This window comes from Simochromis diagramma, unplaced genomic scaffold, assembly GCF_900408965.1.
Source record: "Simochromis diagramma unplaced genomic scaffold, fSimDia1.1 OVJJ01000343.1, whole genome shotgun sequence".
In the NCBI taxonomy this organism is placed as follows: domain Eukaryota; kingdom Metazoa; phylum Chordata; class Actinopteri; order Cichliformes; family Cichlidae; genus Simochromis; species Simochromis diagramma.
Genome location: NW_024386831.1, coordinates 15132148 through 15155609, shown reverse-complemented (window position 1 = coordinate 15155609; position 23462 = coordinate 15132148). Strand labels below are relative to the sequence as shown.

The 23462-nt window shown below is 40.6% G+C and overlaps 2 protein-coding genes across 3 annotated transcripts in view; one reads left to right on the top strand and one right to left on the bottom strand.

The window, feature by feature from the left end:
• The first annotated feature begins 94 nt into the window (after positions 1 to 94).
• Positions 95 to 5851, top strand: rdh1 (retinol dehydrogenase 1). Its single transcript, XM_040028159.1, has 6 exons — positions 95 to 244; positions 2598 to 2633; positions 2755 to 3085; positions 4059 to 4317; positions 5045 to 5208; positions 5300 to 5851. The coding sequence occupies exons 1-6, from the start codon at positions 122 to 124 to the stop codon at positions 5518 to 5520; spliced, it is 1134 nt and encodes a 377-aa protein (XP_039884093.1). The 5' UTR covers positions 95 to 121; the 3' UTR covers positions 5521 to 5851.
• A 582-nt stretch (positions 5852 to 6433) lies between these two features.
• Positions 6434 to 23462, bottom strand: part of lrp2a (low density lipoprotein receptor-related protein 2a) — a 53039-nt gene continuing 36010 nt past the window's right edge. For both annotated transcript variants that reach the window (XM_040028156.1, XM_040028157.1), the window contains 29 exons: positions 22331 to 22997; positions 21078 to 21248; positions 20770 to 20993; positions 20487 to 20664; positions 19728 to 19924; positions 19387 to 19632; positions 19109 to 19237; positions 17610 to 17729; positions 15712 to 15828; positions 15050 to 15166; positions 14735 to 14872; positions 14459 to 14581; positions 14233 to 14361; positions 13300 to 13431; positions 13066 to 13197; positions 12838 to 12981; positions 12592 to 12757; positions 12384 to 12512; positions 12068 to 12291; positions 11792 to 11971; positions 10330 to 10449; positions 10060 to 10150; positions 9843 to 9910; positions 8905 to 9022; positions 8675 to 8795; positions 8385 to 8492; positions 7766 to 7882; positions 7595 to 7666; positions 6434 to 7502 (listed from right to left, as the gene is read on the bottom strand). In XM_040028156.1, the coding sequence (XP_039884090.1) occupies positions 7332 to 7502; positions 7595 to 7666; positions 7766 to 7882; positions 8385 to 8492; positions 8675 to 8795; positions 8905 to 9022; positions 9843 to 9910; positions 10060 to 10150; positions 10330 to 10449; positions 11792 to 11971; positions 12068 to 12291; positions 12384 to 12512; positions 12592 to 12757; positions 12838 to 12981; positions 13066 to 13197; positions 13300 to 13431; positions 14233 to 14361; positions 14459 to 14581; positions 14735 to 14872; positions 15050 to 15166; positions 15712 to 15828; positions 17610 to 17729; positions 19109 to 19237; positions 19387 to 19632; positions 19728 to 19924; positions 20487 to 20664; positions 20770 to 20993; positions 21078 to 21248; positions 22331 to 22997 (4649 nt within the window). In that variant the 3' untranslated portion in view covers positions 6434 to 7331. The remainder of the gene's footprint in view (positions 7503 to 7594; positions 7667 to 7765; positions 7883 to 8384; positions 8493 to 8674; positions 8796 to 8904; positions 9023 to 9842; positions 9911 to 10059; positions 10151 to 10329; positions 10450 to 11791; positions 11972 to 12067; positions 12292 to 12383; positions 12513 to 12591; positions 12758 to 12837; positions 12982 to 13065; positions 13198 to 13299; positions 13432 to 14232; positions 14362 to 14458; positions 14582 to 14734; positions 14873 to 15049; positions 15167 to 15711; positions 15829 to 17609; positions 17730 to 19108; positions 19238 to 19386; positions 19633 to 19727; positions 19925 to 20486; positions 20665 to 20769; positions 20994 to 21077; positions 21249 to 22330; positions 22998 to 23462) is intronic.

Below are 23462 nucleotides of genomic sequence, written 5' to 3'. Positions count from 1 at the left end.
CTTTCACAATTGATTTCAGTTGAAAGGGGAGTGCTGTTATCAAAACCAGGGCTCATGCACTCTGAGTGTATTACACAGGCCCAAGCGTGTAACCTTTTAGACCCTCCTGTTAAATCGGACTATGACTCTGCAGACTTGTTACATAACTTCACCTTCAGCACCAGGTTTTGATGTAGAAAGCACCTTTCAGTTAATTTATATTCCCAGGGGTGAAGCAGCAGAAACATCTAAAGCTGTAACCATGGTATGTTTGTATTATTTTTATGATTATTATTTGTTCTACTATTGTACATTTAGTGGTGCTTAAATTTGTGCTGTTTGACTCTTGTACCCATTGTGATCACCTAGCTCAGCTAACATCTGGATAAGTTATTGCCTGTTTATTTATTTTACACTAAGCTAATTAACAGACTTGACAGGAGTGGCTCGATTGAAACCTTTTGTTATTTTTGTATGCGTTTTTTGTTTTTTTGTTTTTTGTTACATTTTACTTTCAGTAGATAGCTTAATGAGATCTGATGCCATCTGGTGGATGAATGAAAATTGTCATGTTGTTTTTTTTAAAAATCTGTTTACCCATAGTTTAGTTTCTAACATGCAGATAGTTTGGCTTTGAGTTTTCAGAGGGTTATGTTAATGAAACACAATTGGTGCACAAATCAAATAAAATGTATTGAGAAAATGCCCAAAATCGTACACATTTTTTTTTTTTCCAACTACATACTTCCTATTCCTGCATGTTCGTGTGAGAAACAAAGAGGACTGGATTAAGATCTTTGAATAAAATCTCTCGCACCACAATGTAAAAAACTTAAGTACCAGAGAATAATTCTTTACAGTTTTAGTGTTCAAGTATATCGCTGAGTGTCTATGAAAAGTAATGATCCAGTTTTTTGTAAGTCTTTTATAATCGTGAGCTGTAAGCAGCATTTTCCTGTAGTTTGAGCTAACAGATGTCAGATAAATGGGCTGTAGTTCTAGTGCTTATCAGCTCAGTTTGAGTTCTCAAAGCACTCTCTCACTTCAAGCTTCATTCACTCACACATATACACTTTTTTAATGCATAACATTCATGCACACACATCAGGGGTAAGTCAGGATTTAGTATCTTGCCCAACGATACTCCAGCATGTAGACCAGGGGAGCTAAGGATCAAACCACCAGCCTCCTGATTAATAGATGAACTGCTGTACCTCCTGAGCCACATCCGCTCCCTCACATATTCCCCTCTCGAATGAGTTCTAGGATAACTTAATGTTACCATATGAAATCTGGTAAAGCAGAAGTAAAAAGTAACACATGAAAGGTCAGTAAACCTGTGATCACAAATATGCTGATTAAATCTCCAAAAGTTGATTCTGTTCATCTGGACGTAGCGTTTTGTGGGAGAAGCGTTTCGACTGCAGGTTTCCCCGATCTTATAAACAGTACATTTGCATAATGACTAAAAGCAGCCCACTGAAGGAACAATGGGCTGGGAAGTCAGTTCCTTAATCTTAGTTATGCAAATCCTCATGACCATTGATCAACAACCACTGACCAAAACCCACTGATCAAAGACCACTGATCAATGGCCATGAGTATCGTTCACAGAGAGTTGGGGAATGGCTGACGAGGCAGCTCTTCTGTGTTGTGCCATCCACTTCGCCAGAGGTTGTTTGGTTTCCACGATGTATAAATCCTGGCAATCCTCCTGGCCCTTAACAGCGTACACTATGTTACTCTGTTTGTGTCGGGGGACCCGATCCTTGGGGTGGATCAATTTTTGGCGCAGCGTGTTTTGGGGTTTAAAAGCCACAGAAACCTGGTGTTTAGAAAAAATGCGTCTCAACTACTCCGATACTCCTGACAAATATGGGATCACTACAGGTTTTCACTTGGGCAGCGGTTGTCCTTCTCTCCTGGATTAGCTGGAGCTTTCTTTAGGTGCCTTTCCAGCTTTTCAGTCATTATGCAAATGTACTGTTTATAAGATTGGGGAAACCTGCAGTCAGCTGAGACTGAAGAAGTCACTTGGATGAGTGACGAAACGTTTCTCCCACTGACAACGCTACGTCCAGATGAACAGAATCAATTTTTGGAGATTTACTTACCTGGATGATTGAGAATGCATCAAGACATACTGATTAAATGTATTCAGTTTAACCTTCCAGCTTTCAGATCTGTGAGGGTAGATGCCAATTTTCTGTTTGGGTGAACTGAACTTCATTTGGGGACATATTAATCAGGTGTGGCCACATTTTCTTAGATCTCAGTCTGTTCTACTCAATACTGGGTTAAGGGCTCACTCAGTTGTGAATGGCTTTAAAAGCGATGTAATTCTGCCATAACCAGTTGAGCCACAAGGGGGAGCTGAAGCTAAATAATAGCAGTGGCGCCCTGGTTTGATAATCTGGTTACAGGCTTTAACACTGAGACAAGTTTTAAATCTTTTATTTATTAAGTGTTAACTTGCTTTATTCTTCGATGTCCAGAACTTTCATGTGATGCTCTGCTTTATGAAAAATAAAACGAGGCTAAACAAACATTAAGAGGCCGTGTGTATAATTCAGGTTTCATTACTGCTGCTTAAATGTTTTGAATGTTTCTCCCGTCAGGTATTTACAGACAGTCTAGCAGCTTATTTGGCAGGGGTAAGACGATTTCTCTGTTTTTGTGTAAATTAATTACTTTATCCAGAGATTAAAATAAAGTAGAGGATGGCATTATGAATGTGTGAAGTCTTTCATTTTAGTTGTAATTTTTGTGTCTTAGGTAATCCTGTCACACCTGGCCCTAACCTGTGTTTTCCTTCTGGCCACGCTCGCTGCCGTCCGCTGGTACATCAGAGATTCCTACAAGGTTGATGGTTTCAGCCAGAAACATGTGCTCATCACAGGCTGTGACAGCGGCTTTGGGAATCTTCTGGCCAAACAGCTGGACCGAAAAGGTTTCCAAGTCATGGCCGCCTGCCTCACAGAGAAAGGTGCCGCAGACTTGGCAGCGGCTGCCTCCCCCAGACTGAAGGCCTTCCTGCTGGATGTTACGGACAGCGCGAGCATCAGGAAGGCGGTGGAGTCTGTGAGCAGAGAGGTCGGAGAGCGAGGTGAGCCGGGCGGACAGCAGGGGGTGCACACTGATAGGGTGCCAGTCAGAGTGAAGCACTGGGAGAGATAAAGCCAAGCTGATCCATCCCGTCATCAACCCATCATCCTCCTACTGATACATGTAACACATCCTGCCTTTTAAACGGGAGTGAGAAACCTGCTTCTGACATAAATCAAGACTGTAGACCGAGATCTGACTACCAACTGTGGGACAGCATGTGCTGAAAACAAATGTTATTACTGATGGGCAAAAAGTAATTCCATCATTTGATTTTATCTATGAAAAAGATTTTTACTGGAAAAAAATAAAGGTGGCAAATGTGTAAAACAAATGCCATAGATCAGTTTGTCAGGCCCATGCTCTATGTAAGTGGCTCCTAACCTTTTTATCTTATAGATCATTAGAAAAGAACCCATATGTCTGTTTTCACCTGCTTCTCAGATGTTCAGTGTGTCAATGACAGATTTTCACCACATAGATTTTCAAATTTTTCGAAACCCAGGGGGCAAAAACATCTGATTTTCCACAAGAACCAAACAAATTTTACATAAGTTGGGAAAAATACTATTTTGTATGCAAAAGATGTCCAAAGTCATCTCTGCAATGAGTCTACTCCAGCAAATAGGAATTATAGACCTGGCTTCATCCAACATTCAGATGCATATTAGCACACACACAAGGAAGTTTCATGCCATACTTACAAAATGCCTACAGAAAAGGATACAAACCAAAATTTGGCCAACCTGTGTATGTGGAGTATCTCGTACTCTTCTCTAGGGTTGAACATAGATAGCAGATTGATCAACTTGTACTAAAACCTTGCACAGCAGGTCAGTGTTTGACATCTGGAGATGCAGAGAAGCATCTGCATGGGCTGTAAGCAGTTTAATCTGTCAAGATTACAAAGCAAAAGATTTAAAAGATGAAGGTCATGAGCTGTTTTCTGGTGGTCGTTATTGTGTATCCTGCAGGTCTGTGGGGTCTGGTGAATAATGCAGGAAGATCGACACCCATCGGCCCAACAGAATGGATGAAGTTAGAGGATTTCACAAAGGTTTTGGATGTGAATCTGTTAGGAGTGATTGACGTAACCCTCCAGTTTCTGCCTCTCTTAAAGAAAGCTCGGGGCAGAGTGGTTAATGTAGCCAGTATTCTGGGACGACTGTCTCTCACTGGTGGAGGATACTGCCTGTCCAAATGGGGAGTGGAAGCCTTTTCTGACAGCCTCAGGTATGAACATGTGGTTAAAAACATACTGCTGAGGTGTTTTTTTTTAAGTCATAATTTAAAAAAAAAAAAAAAAAAAGGATTAACACTTGGGTAGGCAAGATGGTTTTGGTGACATTGGACCAATAAAATAATGTGAGTGTCCTGATGCTTTGGTAACTCCACACTACAGTTAGTTACGCATCTTTTAAGGGGAGATCAGGAGACTACTATAAAGCGATGTTAGCAGTAGTTGAAAGAGCTGAAATCTTCAATTCACTTTTATTCAGTTTTATTTATATAATATCAAATCATCTCAATGCACTTCATAATCCCCCAAAATACAGAGAAAACGCAAACAATAAGAAGCCCCCTATGAGGGAAGGAGAAACTCATTTTTAACAGGAAGAAACCTCCAGCAGAACCAGGCTTTAAGAAACACTTCCAAAGCTTTTGAATTCATGCCTATTTTCAAATAACAAATATTTGATATTTGTTATCTGTTAATGGACCTTTTGTCCAAAAATGGACCCATGGACCTCTGCCTATAAAAAAAACAATACATACACATAAAAATACACATAAAAATATAGTAAAGCAGAAATGACATCTACCACAGTCTAATGAAAGTATCAAAGGATTGAAAATACTCACATATTAACTATGCCGCAGCATAGTACTGATGGAGAAGTGCTCAGTAAAATTCTTTCACTTGCTTTAAAGAGACACGTTGTCTGCTTTGTCTGACCAGGAGGGACATGCAGAACTTTGGTATTAACGTGAGCATCATCGAGCCCGGTTTCTTCAAGACTAACGTGACCCGCATTGATCTTATTGACGCTAACCTGAGGAGGCTGTGGTCCCGCCTCCCTCAAGATGTGAAAGACTCATATGGAGCTACATACTTTGATGAGTGTGAGTAAAAGTGCACTTTGTTTAAATCAGCTACAGATCAGCTAAACAGATGCTCTGTAAGATCACTTTTATCTGATTATTGATCTCTCAGATGTGAAAGCTCAGACCTTCTCCATGGGACTCTTGTGCAGTCCGGATATCTCTAAGGTGACGAGGTGCATGGAGCACGCGCTGACCGCTCGCTTCCCACGCACACGTTACGCAGCAGGCTGGGATGCAAAGCTTTTCTGGATCCCTTTGTCCTACCTCCCTTCATTCATTGCAGACTTTATAGTCAATGTGATTCTCCCTTCTCCTAAACAAAAGATGTAAATAGCAGACAGCCTTTACCATCGCTGTAAAAGTTTGTATGACTGTGTCATTACTTCTCTCCTGTGTATATGTTGACCATGTTCACCCTAAGCTAAAGCTGATTGAGATTTTCCCACACACCATCTCTAGGGGTTAGAGAAGATGATTCAAAAAAGAGAAAACAGTAGCTCAAATAACCACTTGTTAAAACCAAGATATACAGAAGAGCATCTCTGAACACACAACACATCAAACACTGAAGGAGATGAGCTAGAGCAGCAGATGATCCCACCGGGTCCCATTCCCATCGGCTAAGAAGAGGAAGCTAAGGTTACAATGTGCACGGGCTCACCAAAATTAAACAATACAAGACTGGCCTGTTGAGTCTTGATTTCTGCTGTGACATTCAGTTAATCGGGTCAGAATACGACATAATTAATATGAAATCGTGGATCCGTCCTGTCTTGTATCAGTGTTTCATGGTGGAGGTATAATGGTGTGGATCTAAAGGACCTAAAGTGTGCCAAGAAAATATATTTGCACACATATTTAAGCTCATATATTTGAAATTGTTTAAACACCACAGCCTATGGTGGCGACTTCCAGCAGGACAACACTAACTCATTTAGGATGTTGTGGAAGGGGAGATTCACACCATTAATGTGCAACTGACAAATCTGCAGCAACTGTGTGATGCTATCATGTCAGTAAGAACCAAAATCTCTGAGGAACGTTTCCAGCATCTTGCTGAATCTGTGCTGTGAAGAATTAAGGCAGCTCTCAAGGCAGAAAGGGGCAAACATGGATGAACATGACCCTAAATCTTTGTCTTCCTCTATGCATTTGTGTGGTGTCCAAGGCGTTGCCCCCAGACCTCCCTAATATCTAGAAAATAGATGGACCGTAACAATAAAGTGAAGAAAAAGAGACCACGTTACAAAATAAGAAATTTATTCATGCACATCTCAGCAGCAGAAATTGAATCCATTTGGACATTTCCTCACAGATAACATTTTTTATTTGTCCTCATTATGATACAACATAGATCAATCTGTAAAGAACTTATTAGAAAATGTCTACATCTGTATTCTTGGGTTGTATATTGCTCTTTAAGATGATCAACTACATATCCACGCAATAGACTTGGGCACATTCAAGTACTGTTCCAAACTAATTTGGCCATTATTCATTTCAGTAATATCACTAAAAAACAATCGTATCAATTCAAAAGTCGCAAAGGTGATGTAAGGTAAAAATGAGTTTGATTAAGAAGGATAAAAGTATGCTTTGCACACGTATTTAAGCCTATGCATCTGTTTATATTGGAGCACATACTGAAGAGATATAAAATCGAATCTGTCTTGCTTCAATTAAGCCGTGAAATGAGGTATATATTCAGTGGTGAAACAGATATTATTACCCATCGCATTTCTCCAATTTCCTTTGATCATTTTGTACATTCACAATGCAGCTCGCCTTTTATATGTGTTATTTTCTTCACGCCGAACTATTTAGGATCTATTCCAGAATATTTCTGAAAAAAAATCTTACTGTCCAAATTTACAAATATACAACATATTTATTAACATTTCTATCAGCAGCTTCAGTGCAAAGATATACATATCGTACATCAGGATAAAGAAACAAAAAACATTAACACAAAATTGGCATAAGAAATGTCAGAAGGCATAGTCACGGAAGACATTTTTCTTTGTTCTATAGAAACGTACTTCTCTCCTAAAACGATTTGAGTTTTGTACACAGGCTGCATAAAAAAATAAATTCTGTGCAAAGTGTGTTTCATTTTTCGATTCCCGTCCGCGAGAGAGGGGTTATACGTCACTGTCCTCTTTAACGAGGTTGGCCGTGTCTTTGAAGCTGTCCTCGGTAGGCGAGAAGGTGTTGGGGCGATCCCTCTTCTGAGGTTTGGCAGGGGGGGCAAACGGAGATGGCTCAGGGGCAGAAGAGTCCCCGCTGCTTCCTACGGGCTTTTCATCCCTCATCTGTAAAACAGCACAGACGGTAAAAAAGAGAAGCCCCTCCCCACCCCAACTTTCTGTTTAATTTCTGTTTTTTAGAAAATGGCCGGACATACCTCTGAATATGAAGGGTTTTCAAATGTGGTGCTTGGCTTTAATTTTCGTTTGAATAAGCTCCACTTTGACTCCTGCAAACAAAACACAGTCACTGAGGTGGCTCCATGCACGGGTGCTTTAAAAGTATTTAAAGTAGATTTCTTTTGACTTTGTGCACGTATGATATTCACATGGACAGGTTGGGTGCTGACGGTAGACGTGTTCACCACGCCTACGCTCGGGTCTCCACGGTAAGTCGGGTTTACAAAGTTGTTCTCCCGCTGATCACCGCTCACATTCACAGTCACCTGTTTTAAAGCAAAAAATGTAGCAGTTTATGATTATAAATCAGATTAATTAAAGGTTCATAAAACACAATCTAAAAAAAATACACAGCGATGTCTTTGTGGTTTGTTTTTTCCTCCTTTGTGTAACATAATAGAGGCACCAGATTAGTGTTATTTTGGCAGCACGGGATCTCCAGTAGTTCCTCTTTATATTGTTCATTTCTATTTCATAATAAATGTATAGTATACACTTTGTATAATAGTCATAAGGAGATACTAACCCAGCCTCAGAGGGTCAAGGCTTAATGTGGTGGGATGTAAGTATATTATCTGCTTCTATTTTATTGTTAATTTGTGAACCTCTTTCTTTTTTGTTTATTATTTTACTTGGTTGTTAGTCAAAATGATTTTAGAGCCAATTTCAATTCCTATTCGTTTTCTTTAATTAATTTCTACAAGCTGTGTAGGTCTGAAAGTCCCTGCTCTAACCTGTAAAGTGCAAAAGATATTCATATGTGAGTACCTGCGTGGCATGAATAACAGCAGGGTCCCCAGACACGTGACCAGTGGCATACAGTGGGTTCTCAAATGTAATCGGCTGCCTCCCAGGCTCCATGGCAAAATGATCATCCTATGGGGATATTATAATGGTGAGATTGTTGATATAGTCATTACTGAACTTTTAAATATTTGTTAAGCTCTCAAACAAGCACTTCTTGAAGTTGTACGCGAACATGTTCAAAAACGCTGATTTTGTACTTTTAGTGATCCTGGAAATGATTAGCTGCTTGTATGCATTTATCCAAGACTCACCATCTGCATGCCTGTGTCAATGAATGACACTCCAACGTGTGAGGGTCCGAGATCCACATTATCACCCGACCGAAACGTCACCCCATTCCCAGTGTCAGCGGATTTCACCAAGCTGCTGAGGCTGAACAAAAACAAAACACAAACACCTGAACTTTGGTCTGAAATCTATACCGTGAGCTCCATCACAGTTTTAACTGAAAAAAACTGAACCGAAAAGAAGTGGTAGAAACCTGGGTAGTTTGGGCATGGAGGGGATGAAAGAGCCTGTTCGTTTGTAGTTGAGGAAAACTCCAACAGCCAAACCTCCAGTAATCAGGATGATAATGACTGCCAATAAAACAGCTACAGCTAAAGGAAAAAGGGGGTAAATATGCAGATTCATGATACAGGACATTCGCAGTGAGATGCAGATCATTAACGTGACTAATAACATTTTGCTGACAAGCCCATTAGTGTTTGTGACTTTTAGCAGACCTGTTAGTTTATGTCAAACATTGGTCAAACTGATGTGTTAATTAGCTAGCTATTAAAAACTCTGAGATTTCATCCACTCAACAAATTCTGCAAATGCTGAGCCAGAATGTTCCCACCTTAAAATTTTAGGCAAATAAGCAGTAAATAAATGTGACTTCTTCAGCATGCATGCAGGAAATATTGCTTTAAGTAGAGCTTGACTGATATAGGATATAGGATACAGGACTGATGCTGATATTTGGTGATTTAAAAAGCAGCCAATATTTTTCTGCGTGAAACATTTATGTGTAGTTATTTATGAGCCCTTACTAAGATAATATGACAATGCAGTTTATAAATAAACTTCTTTTCATCTCTCAACAAGTCGCAGATTACTCTTTGCGATCTGCTCAGATCAGCTGGTTGTTGCTTGTCGCTTTCCAAACAGTGAGTTAGCGACAAAAGTCGCAGAGTGCCCTCTGGTGGACAAAGTATACCACGTCAACACTCGTAACGTAGTTAAATCAGAATCAGAATACTTTATTAATCCCTAAGGATATTGAAAGGTCCCGTCTCTTCTTTAAATATTTCTTCTTTCTAATGCCAATAACAATATAGTGGCAAATAGCTGCTACTGGCTAACAATAACACTGGGTCTAGTTTCAATACTAAGACATTAAAAAATGTTAGTTAGCTTATAAGTAAACGACCATACCTGTTCCTGCTGGGGCACCCCTCGACTTTCCCATCTCACAGTAGCTGCCCACATAGCCATAAGGACATCTGCACAGAATCATGATCAAATGCGATAACAATCTTTAGCCGCAGGAAAACCTCACTGGTAAAACAACCCGAAGTGTGCTGGAAAATTCCAAAGATATGAGGTATCACTGACAGCGATGGGTAAAAATGGCCGTGGCACATGAACTCACTTGCACTTGGGCAGGCCCCCTTCATCAGTGTAGCAGGTTCCACCATTCATGCATCTACATGCAAGCGGCATTGCAACAGGTGCCTCAATGGCTGCAGGAGCAAAAGCCAGGCGTACCAGAGAGTCAACAACAATGAAACAATATCACAGCACAGTCTCTCAAAACCACACAGGAGCAGCCAAGCACGAGTGGAGGATGGATGTATTGATGCGAAACCCCAGCTTACGTGAGGGTGCAGACAGTACATGCACTGCGGTTGTTGTTATTTACCTGCGTCACATTCGTTGGAGTCAAACTCCACCGGAGAGGAGCCTTGCGGGCAGGCACAGGTGTATCCACCAGGTCGAAGAAGACACAGGTGACTGCACACATTCTTACAAGGGTTGGAAACTAATGACATCAGAGAGCGAAAGCAACACAGTGAGCAAAATAAAAGTATTTTGGGAAATATCTTAAGCTGGCAACACATTTCAAGACATATTACCACTTCACTAGTCCTCATCTACAAGAGAAAACACTTAAAACTAAGCCCTTTATAATTACATTGGTCCCTGTGTCTGTGCTTAACTACATAAAAATAAGTTTAATGTATTGTGCTTCCTGCCTGAAAATTAACAAATTGCAAAGATTTGGTCTAACTCTGTGACTTCAAATGATTTCTACAGAAACTCAATTTATCTGGATCTCAGTTTTATACTCGCAAGTATGCCTATTGTCAGTGAAGGTTTAGCTTTTTCAGGCTTTATATTAGTATTCTTGGATTGTTTGCCTTTATTTATTCGATAGAACAGCATAGATTAGACAGAAAAGTGGGGAGCGATCATGTGGGGGATAACACGCGCTGCAATACTGCCACACCCGAAAGCCATTGCCTGCTGTTTCTTGGTTGTTGTAGGAGGGTCGCCAGCTAATGCAGGTCACCTGTGTCTTGCAGGCTATAAAAGCTGGCCCAGATAAACTTATTGGTGATCGTTATGTCTTGGTTTGATTATGTTTAATAAATGATTTTATATTTAAGTCAACTTCTTGTGCAGACTCCTTCCTGGCCACCTACTTTGATCCAGTTTGTGACAAATGGGAGCTCATTCAGGATCTTTATCATTATAGCTTAATGACTGGTGTGGCAACTATGTGCTGCTAATGCCAGCGATTTGAATCCGAGACGTGAATAGTTCTGGATATAACATGTGACTATTCTTAGGATATACGTAAGATTAGTTTATTTATTCTGTGGTTAATGTAGGAAGAGAGCAGTAAAAGGTTCAATCTCAAATTTAAATCCAGGCCACTGAAGCATTAAAGCATGTGCTAACATACTTAGCCAGGTGAGCCAAGCTAGCACCCAGCCCCTACGTGCTTATTGTGTAGCTTTGCATGATTCACAGTCAGAGTTGTGAGTTTAAGATTTGGGATATCCCCCCTGATGTCCCTTTAGATAATATCTTCCACTCATAAAAATGTTTTTGTTTTGTTATACTGTTTGAAATAGGTTTGAAATTCTGTTCAAAGAATGAATTAAAGAGAACTTAAACTATCAACGTTGAATCCAATAGTCTCTGAATGCCAACACTTCACTTAGACTAGTAAGTGAATGAAAGTAACCATGACTTATTTGGCATCAATAGTAAGTTGCATGTAATTACACTAACATTCTTAATATCCAACAGAAGAGTGAAACCTTTACAATTGTTACATAATTGACATGATATATATTAGATAAATGAGTTCTGACCTGACTGATTGTGTCGGTGCTCCTGGTAAATTCGGATTTGTGTCAGCCAAGGGTTTATGGTGAGAACTTTGACTTTGTTTCCTCTCCCGAACTTGTTTATCCTCCACACTTCACCTTTGTCTTTTGTTGTCCAGTACACATGTCCCTCAAAGACATCCAGACTGTAGGGATGTCCAATGTCTGGGAAAAGTAAGAAAGAACACAAACTATAACTTACGCTGAATCTGTCAGGGTTTTATCTGTTTAGATGGTTTCTGCAGATATCAGTGCACCGACCTCCTGATATGACGATTCTCCTGTCTGTGCCATCAGGCTTCATGGATTCAATTATGTTTTCTTTGGAGTCACACCAATAGATTCTGTTTCCATTCAGATAGTCCACAGTCAAACCAGTAGGCCAGCCCAGGTCCTCCTCCTGTACCAACACCTGTCTGTGCTGACCGTCCATCCATGCAGACTCTATCCTGGGGTTCCTGCCCCAGTCTGTCCAGTACATCATCCTGTCCAGAAGTAATCGCAGAAATAACCCATTTTTTCTCCAAACACTTTAAGCTTAAATCTTTATGAACAAATGTTGTATACATCCTCATACCCGAGTGATGGGTTCACAACAATGGCAGCTGGCTGGTTGAGATCAGTGTGGATTAACCACTTCCTGTATCGCCCATCAAGTTTAGCCACTTCAATTCGATTGGTCCCAGCATCCGTCCAGTAAATGTGCCTGTGAACAGTGATTTAAAATACTGAGTAGAGATCATCATCTACAGCATAAAAGTAAAGCCTCATTACTGATTAATTACCTGCCAACCCAGTCCACAGCGATACCATCAGGATTGGCAATGTAGCGCAGATTCAGGTCCACTTCTTTCACCGGGTTGTTGCCGTAATCATTGAATGTGGTCATATAGGCACGTTTGATAGAGCCAAACTGAGATCCCCGACCCAGAACTGTCCAGTACACAATACCTGCACAACAGAGGAAAACCTATTTTACTCATATACTCTGCATGCCACAATATTTTAAAGCTATACCGTAGCAGTCTTACTCAGGCCTTGACCATCTGGATCCCACAGGTAGTCTAAGGCTTGGATGTGCTCGGTGTTGTCTACATAGTCTGAATACTGCTCAGAGGACAGGTTATACCGACGAATGCGAACGTTGTCTGGCAAAAGCATCACTGGCGGGTTTCCTATACAGACAGTGAGGTGTTGTAAATGAGGTTGTGAATCATAAGAATTAAACTAAAAAGTTTATAAAGAGCATTATCCTTTACCTTGAGCAGCACACTCAGTCCCATGGGGCTCGCCAAAAGAAAGAAAGCCGTCAGCACAGAAACACTCATAGCTGCCCTTTGTGTTTTTGCAGTCCTGTGGACACGTCCCATACACCTCACACTCATTCACATCTGAAGAACAACAAAAGACAACACAAACTGAATGCTATAAAACACGTCTGTGGGAGTGTAACTAGTTTTAATACACCACTGACTAACGTGTGTGTTGTTTACCTTCACAGTTGTGTCTTTCTGTTGATTTGGGCTTATATCCAGGTCTGCAGGAGCAGAGGAACCCTCCTCCTGTCAGGTCTGTACAGTTATGTTCACAGATGTTGGCACTGCATGAGTGCCCACTGGTTTGGTCTGAGAAAAGTGGATTTAATGAAAACATGCTCTGAATGTAAAGCTGGACACTCACAAATGTTAACTGCGTGTTAACCATTATATCATGCAGTCACTTTTTCTTACCAAGTCAAGAAAAGTGAAGTTAAAATATGTATTCTGTCACAGTCCCAGAGTTTGGGGTTTGATTTCTACATTTACTTTTTCTAGTAGTACGTTGTCATTTTTGGGATTCAGCATTTGGATTCATGTTCCCACTGTTTTTGTAGTGTGATGAGCTTCAGTTTTATAGTCTAAGTTCTACTTCTTGTCTGGTTTTATGGAGCTGTGGATGGCTGATCTTTGATTTACTTACTTTTCTGACTTGCGTTACTTCTCATCTCCGCTTCCCTTTTTGGCCCATTCTGTTTAAATAGTCTTGCCTCCCACTTTGTCCTTATGACATAATTTTTCTACCTTCTCCACTTTTTCCATTTTATGTTCAGTCATGTTTCTTTCAGCTATGTTTACTTCTATGTTCTGGAGTGTTTAGTGGAGGTTTCAGACTTTGTACTTTCCCAAGTAAAGCGCTACGTTTTGTTGTGAGGTCAGCCTGTAGTGTCCTGCATCTGGATCAGTCTGATTGCCTACACTGTTCAACAGCCCCCAGACTACAATGAGAAATCAGACAGCTTCTGCTACAGATATATTCATATGTTGAATCTGTTTACACGTACGGTACTGGATTAAGTCAGTTTAGATTAGCAATTTAAGGGGTTTTTTTTGTACTTATTTATCCACTCTGACTCTGTTACTAATTTGCTCTTTGCTGATATTACTTACGACAGCCAAGTTCATCAGATTGATCTCCACAGTCGTCATAATCGTCACAGGCGTACTGAAGAGGGATACACTGTCCGTTACTGCATTTGTACTCATCATCTGTACAAGGTCCATGCGTTGGCTTTTGACCTAAAAGAGGAGAAACATGGTGATTCTCAACAGAAGCTGTAAAGATATTCAGCTCTGTTCAAGTATAGTAGTAAAGAGTAAAAAAATGTGTACTTACAGTTTTCCTGCCTCTCATCAGAGCCGTCACCGCAGTCATCGACTGAGTTACACAGCTCGTGGCTGTAGATGCAGCGGTTATTGTCACAGTGAAAACGAAATGGAGCCTCACATTGGATGTCCACTGTGGACGAACAGAGTAAACCTACTTTAGCAGATTCAACCATTCAAATGAGCAGCACGCTGTACAAAAAGTGTACACGAGTTAGCGTGCTGTTAGATTTGGCTTTGTGTGCGGTGGACTTGAGGGACTGTGGGTGTTTTAATAACTTCTTACAGCAGAGATGAAGCTCCTCGTCTGAGTTGTCTCCGCAGTCATTGTCTCCATCACATTTCCAGTGAGGCGGGACACAAATGTGGTTCTTGCATTCAAACATGAATTGGGGGCAGTATGTGCCATTGGGATAGCGGGTTGCTGAAAGTCAGAAGCAGTCTATTAAACTAAATCTGTGACTTTCACACAAGAAAATCAATAACCAAACTCACAATCATCTCTCCTAATGACGCCTCAACAATCAGGAAGCAAATATAAAGAATCCAGTTATGTTATCAAAGAGTGGACACAGAAAACCAAATGATGAGAGACACTCACGGCATGACGTCTCATCCGTGTAGTCCAAACAATCAGCATTCCCATCGCATTTGAAACGTTCGGCGATACAGTGTCCACTGCCGCACTGGAAGTAGCCAGGATGACAGGTCCGCAACTCTGCAAATAGGGAATAGCATAGTCAGGTGACAACAGCTAAACTGCATATAGCAGGTTCATCATCTACACAGTTTCTAGACTGATCAACCTCATAGTTAACCTATAGGTTACATCTACAAACAGCCTTAAATGATTAGTCAAATTATAAAGCTCAGCCTTAATGATGCAGTTACAATGCATAACCTAAATGTGTGTATGAGGCAAAAACAGTGGCATTAGGTCCTGAATTTAAAACACTTAATACTTATTAGTTAATGTGTATTTGAGACATTTTACGAGTTTTTAAGGAACCCCTGACAACCTTTTATTTCACACATATATTCATCAAGAATAAGTTTCTAAAGCAACGACCCGTCTGTCCAACGCTCACTGTAGAAACTCTCATTTGTAGCAGACTGAATAAACTCTTTTTGAAAAACGGACTGTTGGTGGTCCTGTCTGTCTGTGCTTCAAAACTGAAGGTTTTATTGCTTCTTTGTTTAGTGCGGCCCTCTGTTACTCACAAACAGGCCGACCCTGAGCCAAAACAAAGAGCCTCCACTTACCACAGTCCCTTTCATCCGAGTTGTCCTCGCAGTCGTTGTCATGGTCACAGACCCAACGGTCGGGAATGCAGCGCAGATTATCGCAGCGATACTCGCTCTCCGTGCATGCGCGTGGTGCTGGGAGAAAACATGGAAACACAAATTAAACAAGGTGGAATCCAAGAAATGCACAAATATGACTTCTGAGAGAAAATGATGAAAACTACATCAGAGGCTCTTATGTATGTCGCAAACTTTTCAACATAAAATGTTTAATGTATGATTTGCTTATATATCCAAATATTAAATACTGGATCTTATGTTAACTACAGAAGTACACGCACACATTACTCTGCACTGAGCTCATGAGTTCAAGAAGACAAACTCTCTTGGCGTGGGCAACCAGCACAGCAACACTGTGCTGCTCTGATTAAACACCATTGCTTCCCCTTTGAGTAGCAACATTATCCCTGTTACCTGGCATATTCTCAGACATGTTTAAATTCTTCAGGGCAAAAGGTGACAGACTCCTTCACTCCCTCTTTCTCAAACACTGAGGACAGCCTGTTTCTCCAGCAGTTGATAAGACTTCCTCTCTCACCGCTCCGCTGTCGGCAGAAGTCTCGAGCCTCTTACGAAAACCTCCCCAAATGTCTGAATAAATGATAGCGAGGCTATTCTTTGGGATCAACATCCTGCTTTTATTTGCGCTACACTAAAACCCCACAATAAAAATAGTTAAAGAGACAGCTGTCGGAACAGCCGACACCAAAACACAACCAAACCGCTTTCACACATGAAGTCTGGACAGTTTGGCGGGAAATGTCACGCACATATCAGGAGATCCATTTTCTCACTGTTTACTTGGACTGCGCCATGGTACTGATGTACATTTTTCTGTGATATAACAGTGACAGCATAACTTCACTTTCAACGACACAAGCTAAGAGATGTCTGACAGCGAGAGCCACGCGCCAGCATCCAATGACCTAAAAGGGAGCTACTTCAGCAACCTCCAGCTTATCACAATACTTTGGGAAATATGTTAGAAAATTGTTCCTGCTAAAAGTGGAAACAATAAACTTGTTTTACTACTTGAGGAAAAATACCTCGTCATTACTATTGCACTATAACGCTGCTGCCGTTGGCACCTCGTTTTAATAGATTTACACTTCAAATTAGGTGGAGTGGCATCATTCAGAGCAGCTTATGGAAAAGGATGGAACTTTGTTTTGCTTTTATTTGTCAGGGATCATGCACATTACTGATCTAAAAAAAAAAAACATGCCTTGTACCTGATTTAGCTATTAGCTTGGCCCAGAGCAGATGCACACAACAACAAAAAATAATCTTTACTTTATTTTTAAACATTTTTTATACATGAAATCTCTTTGTTTATTTCTTTTGGCTCCTGAAGCTTCTTATTGATATCAGCTATAAGTGCATTGCATTGCATTTCCAAGCAACAACCTAACAACTGACTAAATTATGTAGCAGTTATCAGAAGTATCCTATCACTTCAATTTAATGACAACAATAATTCATTTCAGTTATTGTTTTATATCCACAGAAGTTGAATTATTCATGATTATAAACCACAGCCCTCTTTGCTTGTGTATGTGCATCCCAATAACCAGACTATCCCATCAAAATATAAGTACAGTATAAAAACCCAGATTAAAGGTTATTAGAAAGTGCTGGATTTAAATAATGCTGACTTTTTTTCTACATGATGAAAAAAAAATCTACACATCTTTTCCTGTACCATTGTCAACATCCTTTCTCCAATATATCCACTGTCTGTCCTCAGCACATCTCTAAACCATCTCTCTTTGTCTCCAAACCACTCAAACTGAACGTGATCTGATATTTTTAGAAATAGTTCAAAGTGTTTATCTGTGAGGGCCATGGTGACTCACTGCAGCTGCGCTCGTCTGAACTGTCCCCACAGTCGTCGTCCCCATCACACCTCCATCTCAGTGGGATACAGCGGTGGTTGTCACAGCGAAAGTCTCCGTTAGGATCACAGCTCAGTTCATCTGAAGAGAAGACCAGGGCGCTTTAAAGCAATAATGGCTGTTATACACCAATATTTTTTTTTTAAACTCAAAACAATTGGCTTAACTTTTTCAAACCTCCAGTAGAGGTACAAAAGACTTGTAGAAGCAAGCACAAGAAAACATCTACTACTGTATTTTTTATATAGAGATAGTATTATCGTATTTAAAATATTTATACAGACAGGATATTTTAAAAAATCTACTAAATACATTACAGTGTGACAAATTTGTCCTAAAATGTCAATTAAAACTTTAAAAACACAAATATAAATTTGCTGTCAGTATACAGCATACATTACATTAGACACGCGTATTTAAACTAATTGCAAATAAGAAACAGTAAACTGAATGCATTCTTTGTTTAGCATTATTTATTATAAACGTTCTCTGGCACTAGCCTGTCACTATGTCGGCACCAGTCTATGATGTATTAACCATTAAAGTATTCTCACTGTTGAGAAAATCTTATGTGCAGCAGTAAGAGATGAGAAAATATGAGGCTTTATCAGCAGGCACACTGAATTTCTAGACATTTAGGTAATGATAAAATGTCAGTTTGAAATAAAAGAGATCTTTCTTTTTAATTAAACTGCAAAGTGGTAGAAGGAGGGGAGCAGCCTGCCAAAGACAGATGGGTGACCTCTATCCATGCCAGTGTATGTCTGTGGAGGATAAGGCTGCAGGAGATGAGAAGCACAGAAGGGAGAGGAGTGCAGCAGAGCTGGTCTGAGCCATCGCTACCACACAGTGCTGGGGGTCAAAGATAGCGCGGTGTTAGCTAGTCCTGCCCTCTTAGCCCCTCCACCTGGCCCATCTGGTACATTCTTACAGGAAGATTAGCACAGATCTCCACTCCTGCGCAGGCATGGCACTAATGGAGTGAGGGCCTCTGATAAGAGACGGGAGGGCCGCGGCGAGTGTGTTTGGATCGTAGCAAGTACAAAGAGCCTTGTGTGAACCCTGCCCCCACGCAAGGACAGAGCACCAACACACACATATAAGCACGTACAAGTGGACTCAAACCAGTGGACAGCTCATAAATCTGCCGTGCTCCCTGGGAGAGGTAAAAGGTGGGGGAGGGTAAGTGGTGAGATGCTCTCCATCAGCATCAGCACCTCCCACTATCACACCGTGTAATGTTCCACAGGAGGCTGAGGCGTTGGCTAATTGCCCTTCACTCGCTCTTTCAGCTAATTTCTTGTTTTGCACCTATTTTGAAATCCCTAAAAAATCTTACCTTGGATGTAAAAAAAAGAAACATCAGGCAGTAACGCTTTAAACGAAGGCATGAAGCGTGTGTTTAAGAAAAACACAACATTTTCAGATTGCTGCCGCTACAAAACTGGACTAAAACTCACCACAGCCCTGTTCATCACTGTTGTCTCTGCAGTCATTGTGGCCGTTGCAAACAGACCAAAGCGGCACGCAGCGGTAGTTCGTCCTGCAGGCAAACTCTGTATGGTTGTCACATCGATATCCTGGTCCCACTTTGGAGAAAACAGTTCAATAATCAATATATTTTTTTAAAATACTAATATCTATGGATACTTAACTTATTTTAAAGGGTAACATTTCTATAAAATTATTACAGATTTAAGTTCTTTAATGTTTAGTTGATATGCTGTAATTTACTTACTGCATTCTTCCAGCGGTTCGTCAGAATTGTCACCACAATCATCATCTACATCACATTTCCAGCTCTGTGGGATGCAGCGTCCGTTGCGGCACTTAAACTGTCCAGGGCGACAGGTCCTGGAGGAGCAGTGTGCAGGGTCCTCATCGGACTGATCGCCACAGTCGTCCTCACCATCGCACTGCCACGACTCAGGGATGCAGCGCTTGTTTGCACACTGCCACTGGTGTGACTCACACATGTGTGTAGCTACAAAGTATACAAATGTGTACTTTTAAAATCATTAGGACATGGGAAGCAGGTAGGAAGACATAAAAGCCTCAAAAAATGAATAAAAAACCTACCACAGAGCACAGCGTCTTCATCTGATCCGTCGTGACAGTCCTGGTTGGCGTTACACAAAAAGTGCGGACTGGTGCAGTTTCCATCGTTGCACTGAAACTGACCAAGCCTGCAGTGCCGAGACGGACAGGTGGAGGGCTCGTCTGAGCCGTCCCTGCAGTCCGCCTGACCATCGCATTTCCACCAAATAGGAATGCACCTGTTGAAGCAGAAGTGAGCATTATGTAAAGCTTTAAACTGCTTACTTATCCCATGTGTTGAATAACAAAGTCCAGTCCTTTACCCATTCAAAGGTATTGAATTTCCTACATATAGACTCTGATTTTGAGGAAGGCTGAAAAAATACATCTCCAAACTTTCACATTTTCAAATACAAGGGCAGCTATATAAATACACAAAACCTCAGCAAAAGTATTTAAGACCTGTGAGAATGTATTTTACACAAACACTAGGTGGCACTATTCTTCAAAGGCAGTCTTAAAAAAGTGAATGTATTCAAGTTTTTGAACTGGTGGATGAGAAACTGGAAAGATGAAGAATTTTGGGGAGAATCCCCCAAAAAAGAATAAAAATGCATAAAGTAATATGAAGGCTGTAAGTAGCAGGGACATTTTTTGGGTAAAAACATGGTTATAAATAATCTTGTCCTCCCTATTTCCAATAATGTATCACAGTCAATTCAAAAATTATATTTAAAAAATGTAGCAAATAATAAAAAAAGACCAGAAAACATGCCAAAGATTAAAGAAGCTTTAACAAACCGTTCATTGTTAGCACATCTGTATTGGGTGCTGGTGCACATGGGAAGGCATCGGGTCACACCTCCTATTTGAATTGTCAGGAAATGGTCTGGGCACTCACAGGTGTGTTCTCGCCCCCCGTGACGGATCAAGCACAGGTGTGAACAGCCTCCATTGTTCACCGCACAGGGGTTGTTTACTGTTAGAGGAAGAGCAACACTCATTAAAACACTTTGGTCTCTAGAAAAACAGAGACCAGGTACGGTTTAGTCCTTGGTGAATACCTGCAACAGGATTCACTCACCAATAGGCTGCCTGTAAGGATGGTACACGTGGATGTCAAATGGTCTGTGTGTGGTGTTAACAAGTACTTGACGGCCGGAGCCGTCGTATTTGTTGCCTTTCTCCACCGTGCGCGTGTTCCAGTCAGTCCAATATACAGTGTCCTCAAACACAGTCAGGGCAAACGGGTGAGGCAAGTCTCCGTCGTACACCGTGTGTCTGTGCTGACCATCCAAGTCAGAGTATCTGACAGAAGAAATACATTCACAGAGTTACTGGCTTCCTCTTACGGCAGGGTAAAAGAATCTGCCTGTTTTCAGGTGCACTTACTCAATGTAGTTGAGGTGAGCATCGGACCAGTAGAGCCTGTCGTTTGTGTAGTCGATTGTAATACCGTTGGGCCACTCGATCTTTGTGGTGATGATGGCCGATTTGTTGGTTCCATCCATTCCAACACGACCTATAAAGGCTTTGTCTCCCCAGTCTGTCCAGTACACAAATCTATCAGGGGGATAAGACATATACATTATTTAACCTCTTGAGGCCCTACATACCTTGTATATAATGTTTTGCACTTTGCCAAAAAATGTAGACTGTTTTGTGTTGTGCTGTAAAATGACCCCACTACCCCAACGTGAAGCTGTATTTTAAACAAGCAAAACAAAAAAACAAAGGATGTAACAACTATATAACCAGGTACGAACTTCTTGTTCAAAACAGAAGCTGAATTTATAGACTTATAAAGTGCAACTAATCACAAATAGCTAGCTGAAATTAAAAATACAACCCAAGCAAAAGCTCAGGTTGCAGGAAGTCAGGGAAATACCCGCTTAGCATTGAGAGTAAGCGTTTTAACCGCAATTGATGGTTATTTAAGTGCTGTGCTACATGTTTTGGCAGCAGGATAACAATGAAACAATAAATGATAATTAAAAGCAACAATAATATTAAGATACAAATAAAACATTTCAAAAATTCTACAGTTTGGGGATTACTTAATGTTTTCCAGGTACCACAATAAGAGTTATTTGCTTACTGAATGCTTCTAATCAGATCACTAATATCTACACTGTGAAAACTTTGGACATAAGTAATCTGGTCCTTGTTACACATCAAAACTAAAGGTAGAGTCTTCAGATAGTATAATTAAAATCAATAAATTCTGATAAATTGCCTCTGGCTTTACACAAAAACAAAGGGTTGTCCACATTTGTGAACAAAGGTGCAAGGAACAAAGTCTTTATAATTTTAAGTGGGCTTGAAAAGAGAAGATCTTCAGTTTTGCTTATAATTTTTTTTTTTAAATCTGTAAAAACACACCAGAACTTTGTCTGCTTCTATACTAAGCATAGTGAAAAGAGCCTTAATGGAGACTTATGAGGGAAAGTAAGAGGGAAAAAATTTAATAAATTTCTTTAATTTGTTAAGTTTACTGATATTTCAGAAAATCTGCCAACATGGGTTTGGGCCTGAATCAGAATGACCCTTTAGAGTGTGACACGTCAATAAGCATAAATCTGTACCAGATGGTTATTTCTGACCATCTGATAAGCAAACATATTTATTATATTTGGATTCCTCACCCATATTTGGGATGCAACACAACGCCTCTGGGGTTTTCAAAGCAGTAGGTGTTATTGGCATCCACGCAGTGTTCGGCTAGTTTCTTGACAAAGCGGCCATCCAGTTCAGACACTTTGAGACAATCCAGGAAGCTGTCCACCCAGTACAGTTTCCTGGCTACCCAGTCAACTGCGAGGCCCTCCCCATGCAGAACTCCATTAACCACCACCTCTCTGTTACTGCCATTGTTATACATCCTTTCTATCACTCTGCGGCTCACATCAATCCAATAGAGACGCTTGTCGACGCGATCAAAGTCCGTGGCCACCACACTGGTCAGACCCTGCAGAATGAGAGAATAGGCCGCCCCATCTGTTGACAGGTTCCTCAGGTAATAGCGGTTGCTGAAGATCAGGTACGGTGAAATGTTGCTGTTCTGACGGCAGCTGCGCCCATCCGGCTCTCGGAGGAAACCTGGAGCACACTTGCACATGTGGGAACCAACTGTGTTTTCACACAGTTGACTGCACACGCTGGGGGTCTCTGTACACTCGTCGACATCGTCGCACGTTTTGCCGTCAGACATGAGGCGGTAGCCAGGACGACAGGTGCATATAAAGCTAGTAGGTGTGTCGGTGCAATTGTGATCGCAGTGGTGAACGGATGGGTCTGTGCACTCATTGATACCTACAGTTAGAGAAGTAAAAGAGCCCAAAAATTAAAGTAATAAAAAAAAACATTTAACCTTTTAACTTGCTATTAATAAACAATTACCAATTACTATATTATAGTGCTAGATCTATAATCAGTTTGCTAAATTAACATTCTTGGATGTATTTGTTTGTTACAGATAAGTGTAACAATATTTTAAAAGTGGATACAAGAGGGAGAATTTGCATATTTGTCTCTCTGAAGCTATTCATTTGAATAATCCTATAGATATAGAATCATCATTTCTATATTAAGAAACAGTTGTTTTACTCCAGAACTTCAGCCACTGGATACATTTAGAACTTCTTCAGATCTTCTTTACTCCAAGAAAAACAAAATAACTGCAATGACGCAATTACCCTTTTGCCACCATAACACTTACAACTATGCTTGAACATTTAACTTTCATCCAGTGACTGTCATTCAAACTCAAAGTCAAAT

Coding starts and splice junctions, on each gene's coding strand:
- rdh1 (XM_040028159.1), top strand. CDS start 122: ATGACTCTGCAGACTTGTTACATAACTTCACCTTCAGCACCAGGTTTT. Junction 245..2,597: donor CATCTAAAGCTGTAACCATG/GTATGTTTGTAT, acceptor TTCTCCCGTCAG/GTATTTACAGACAGTCTAGC. Junction 4,318..5,044: donor GCCTTTTCTGACAGCCTCAG/GTATGAACATGT, acceptor TTGTCTGACCAG/GAGGGACATGCAGAACTTTG.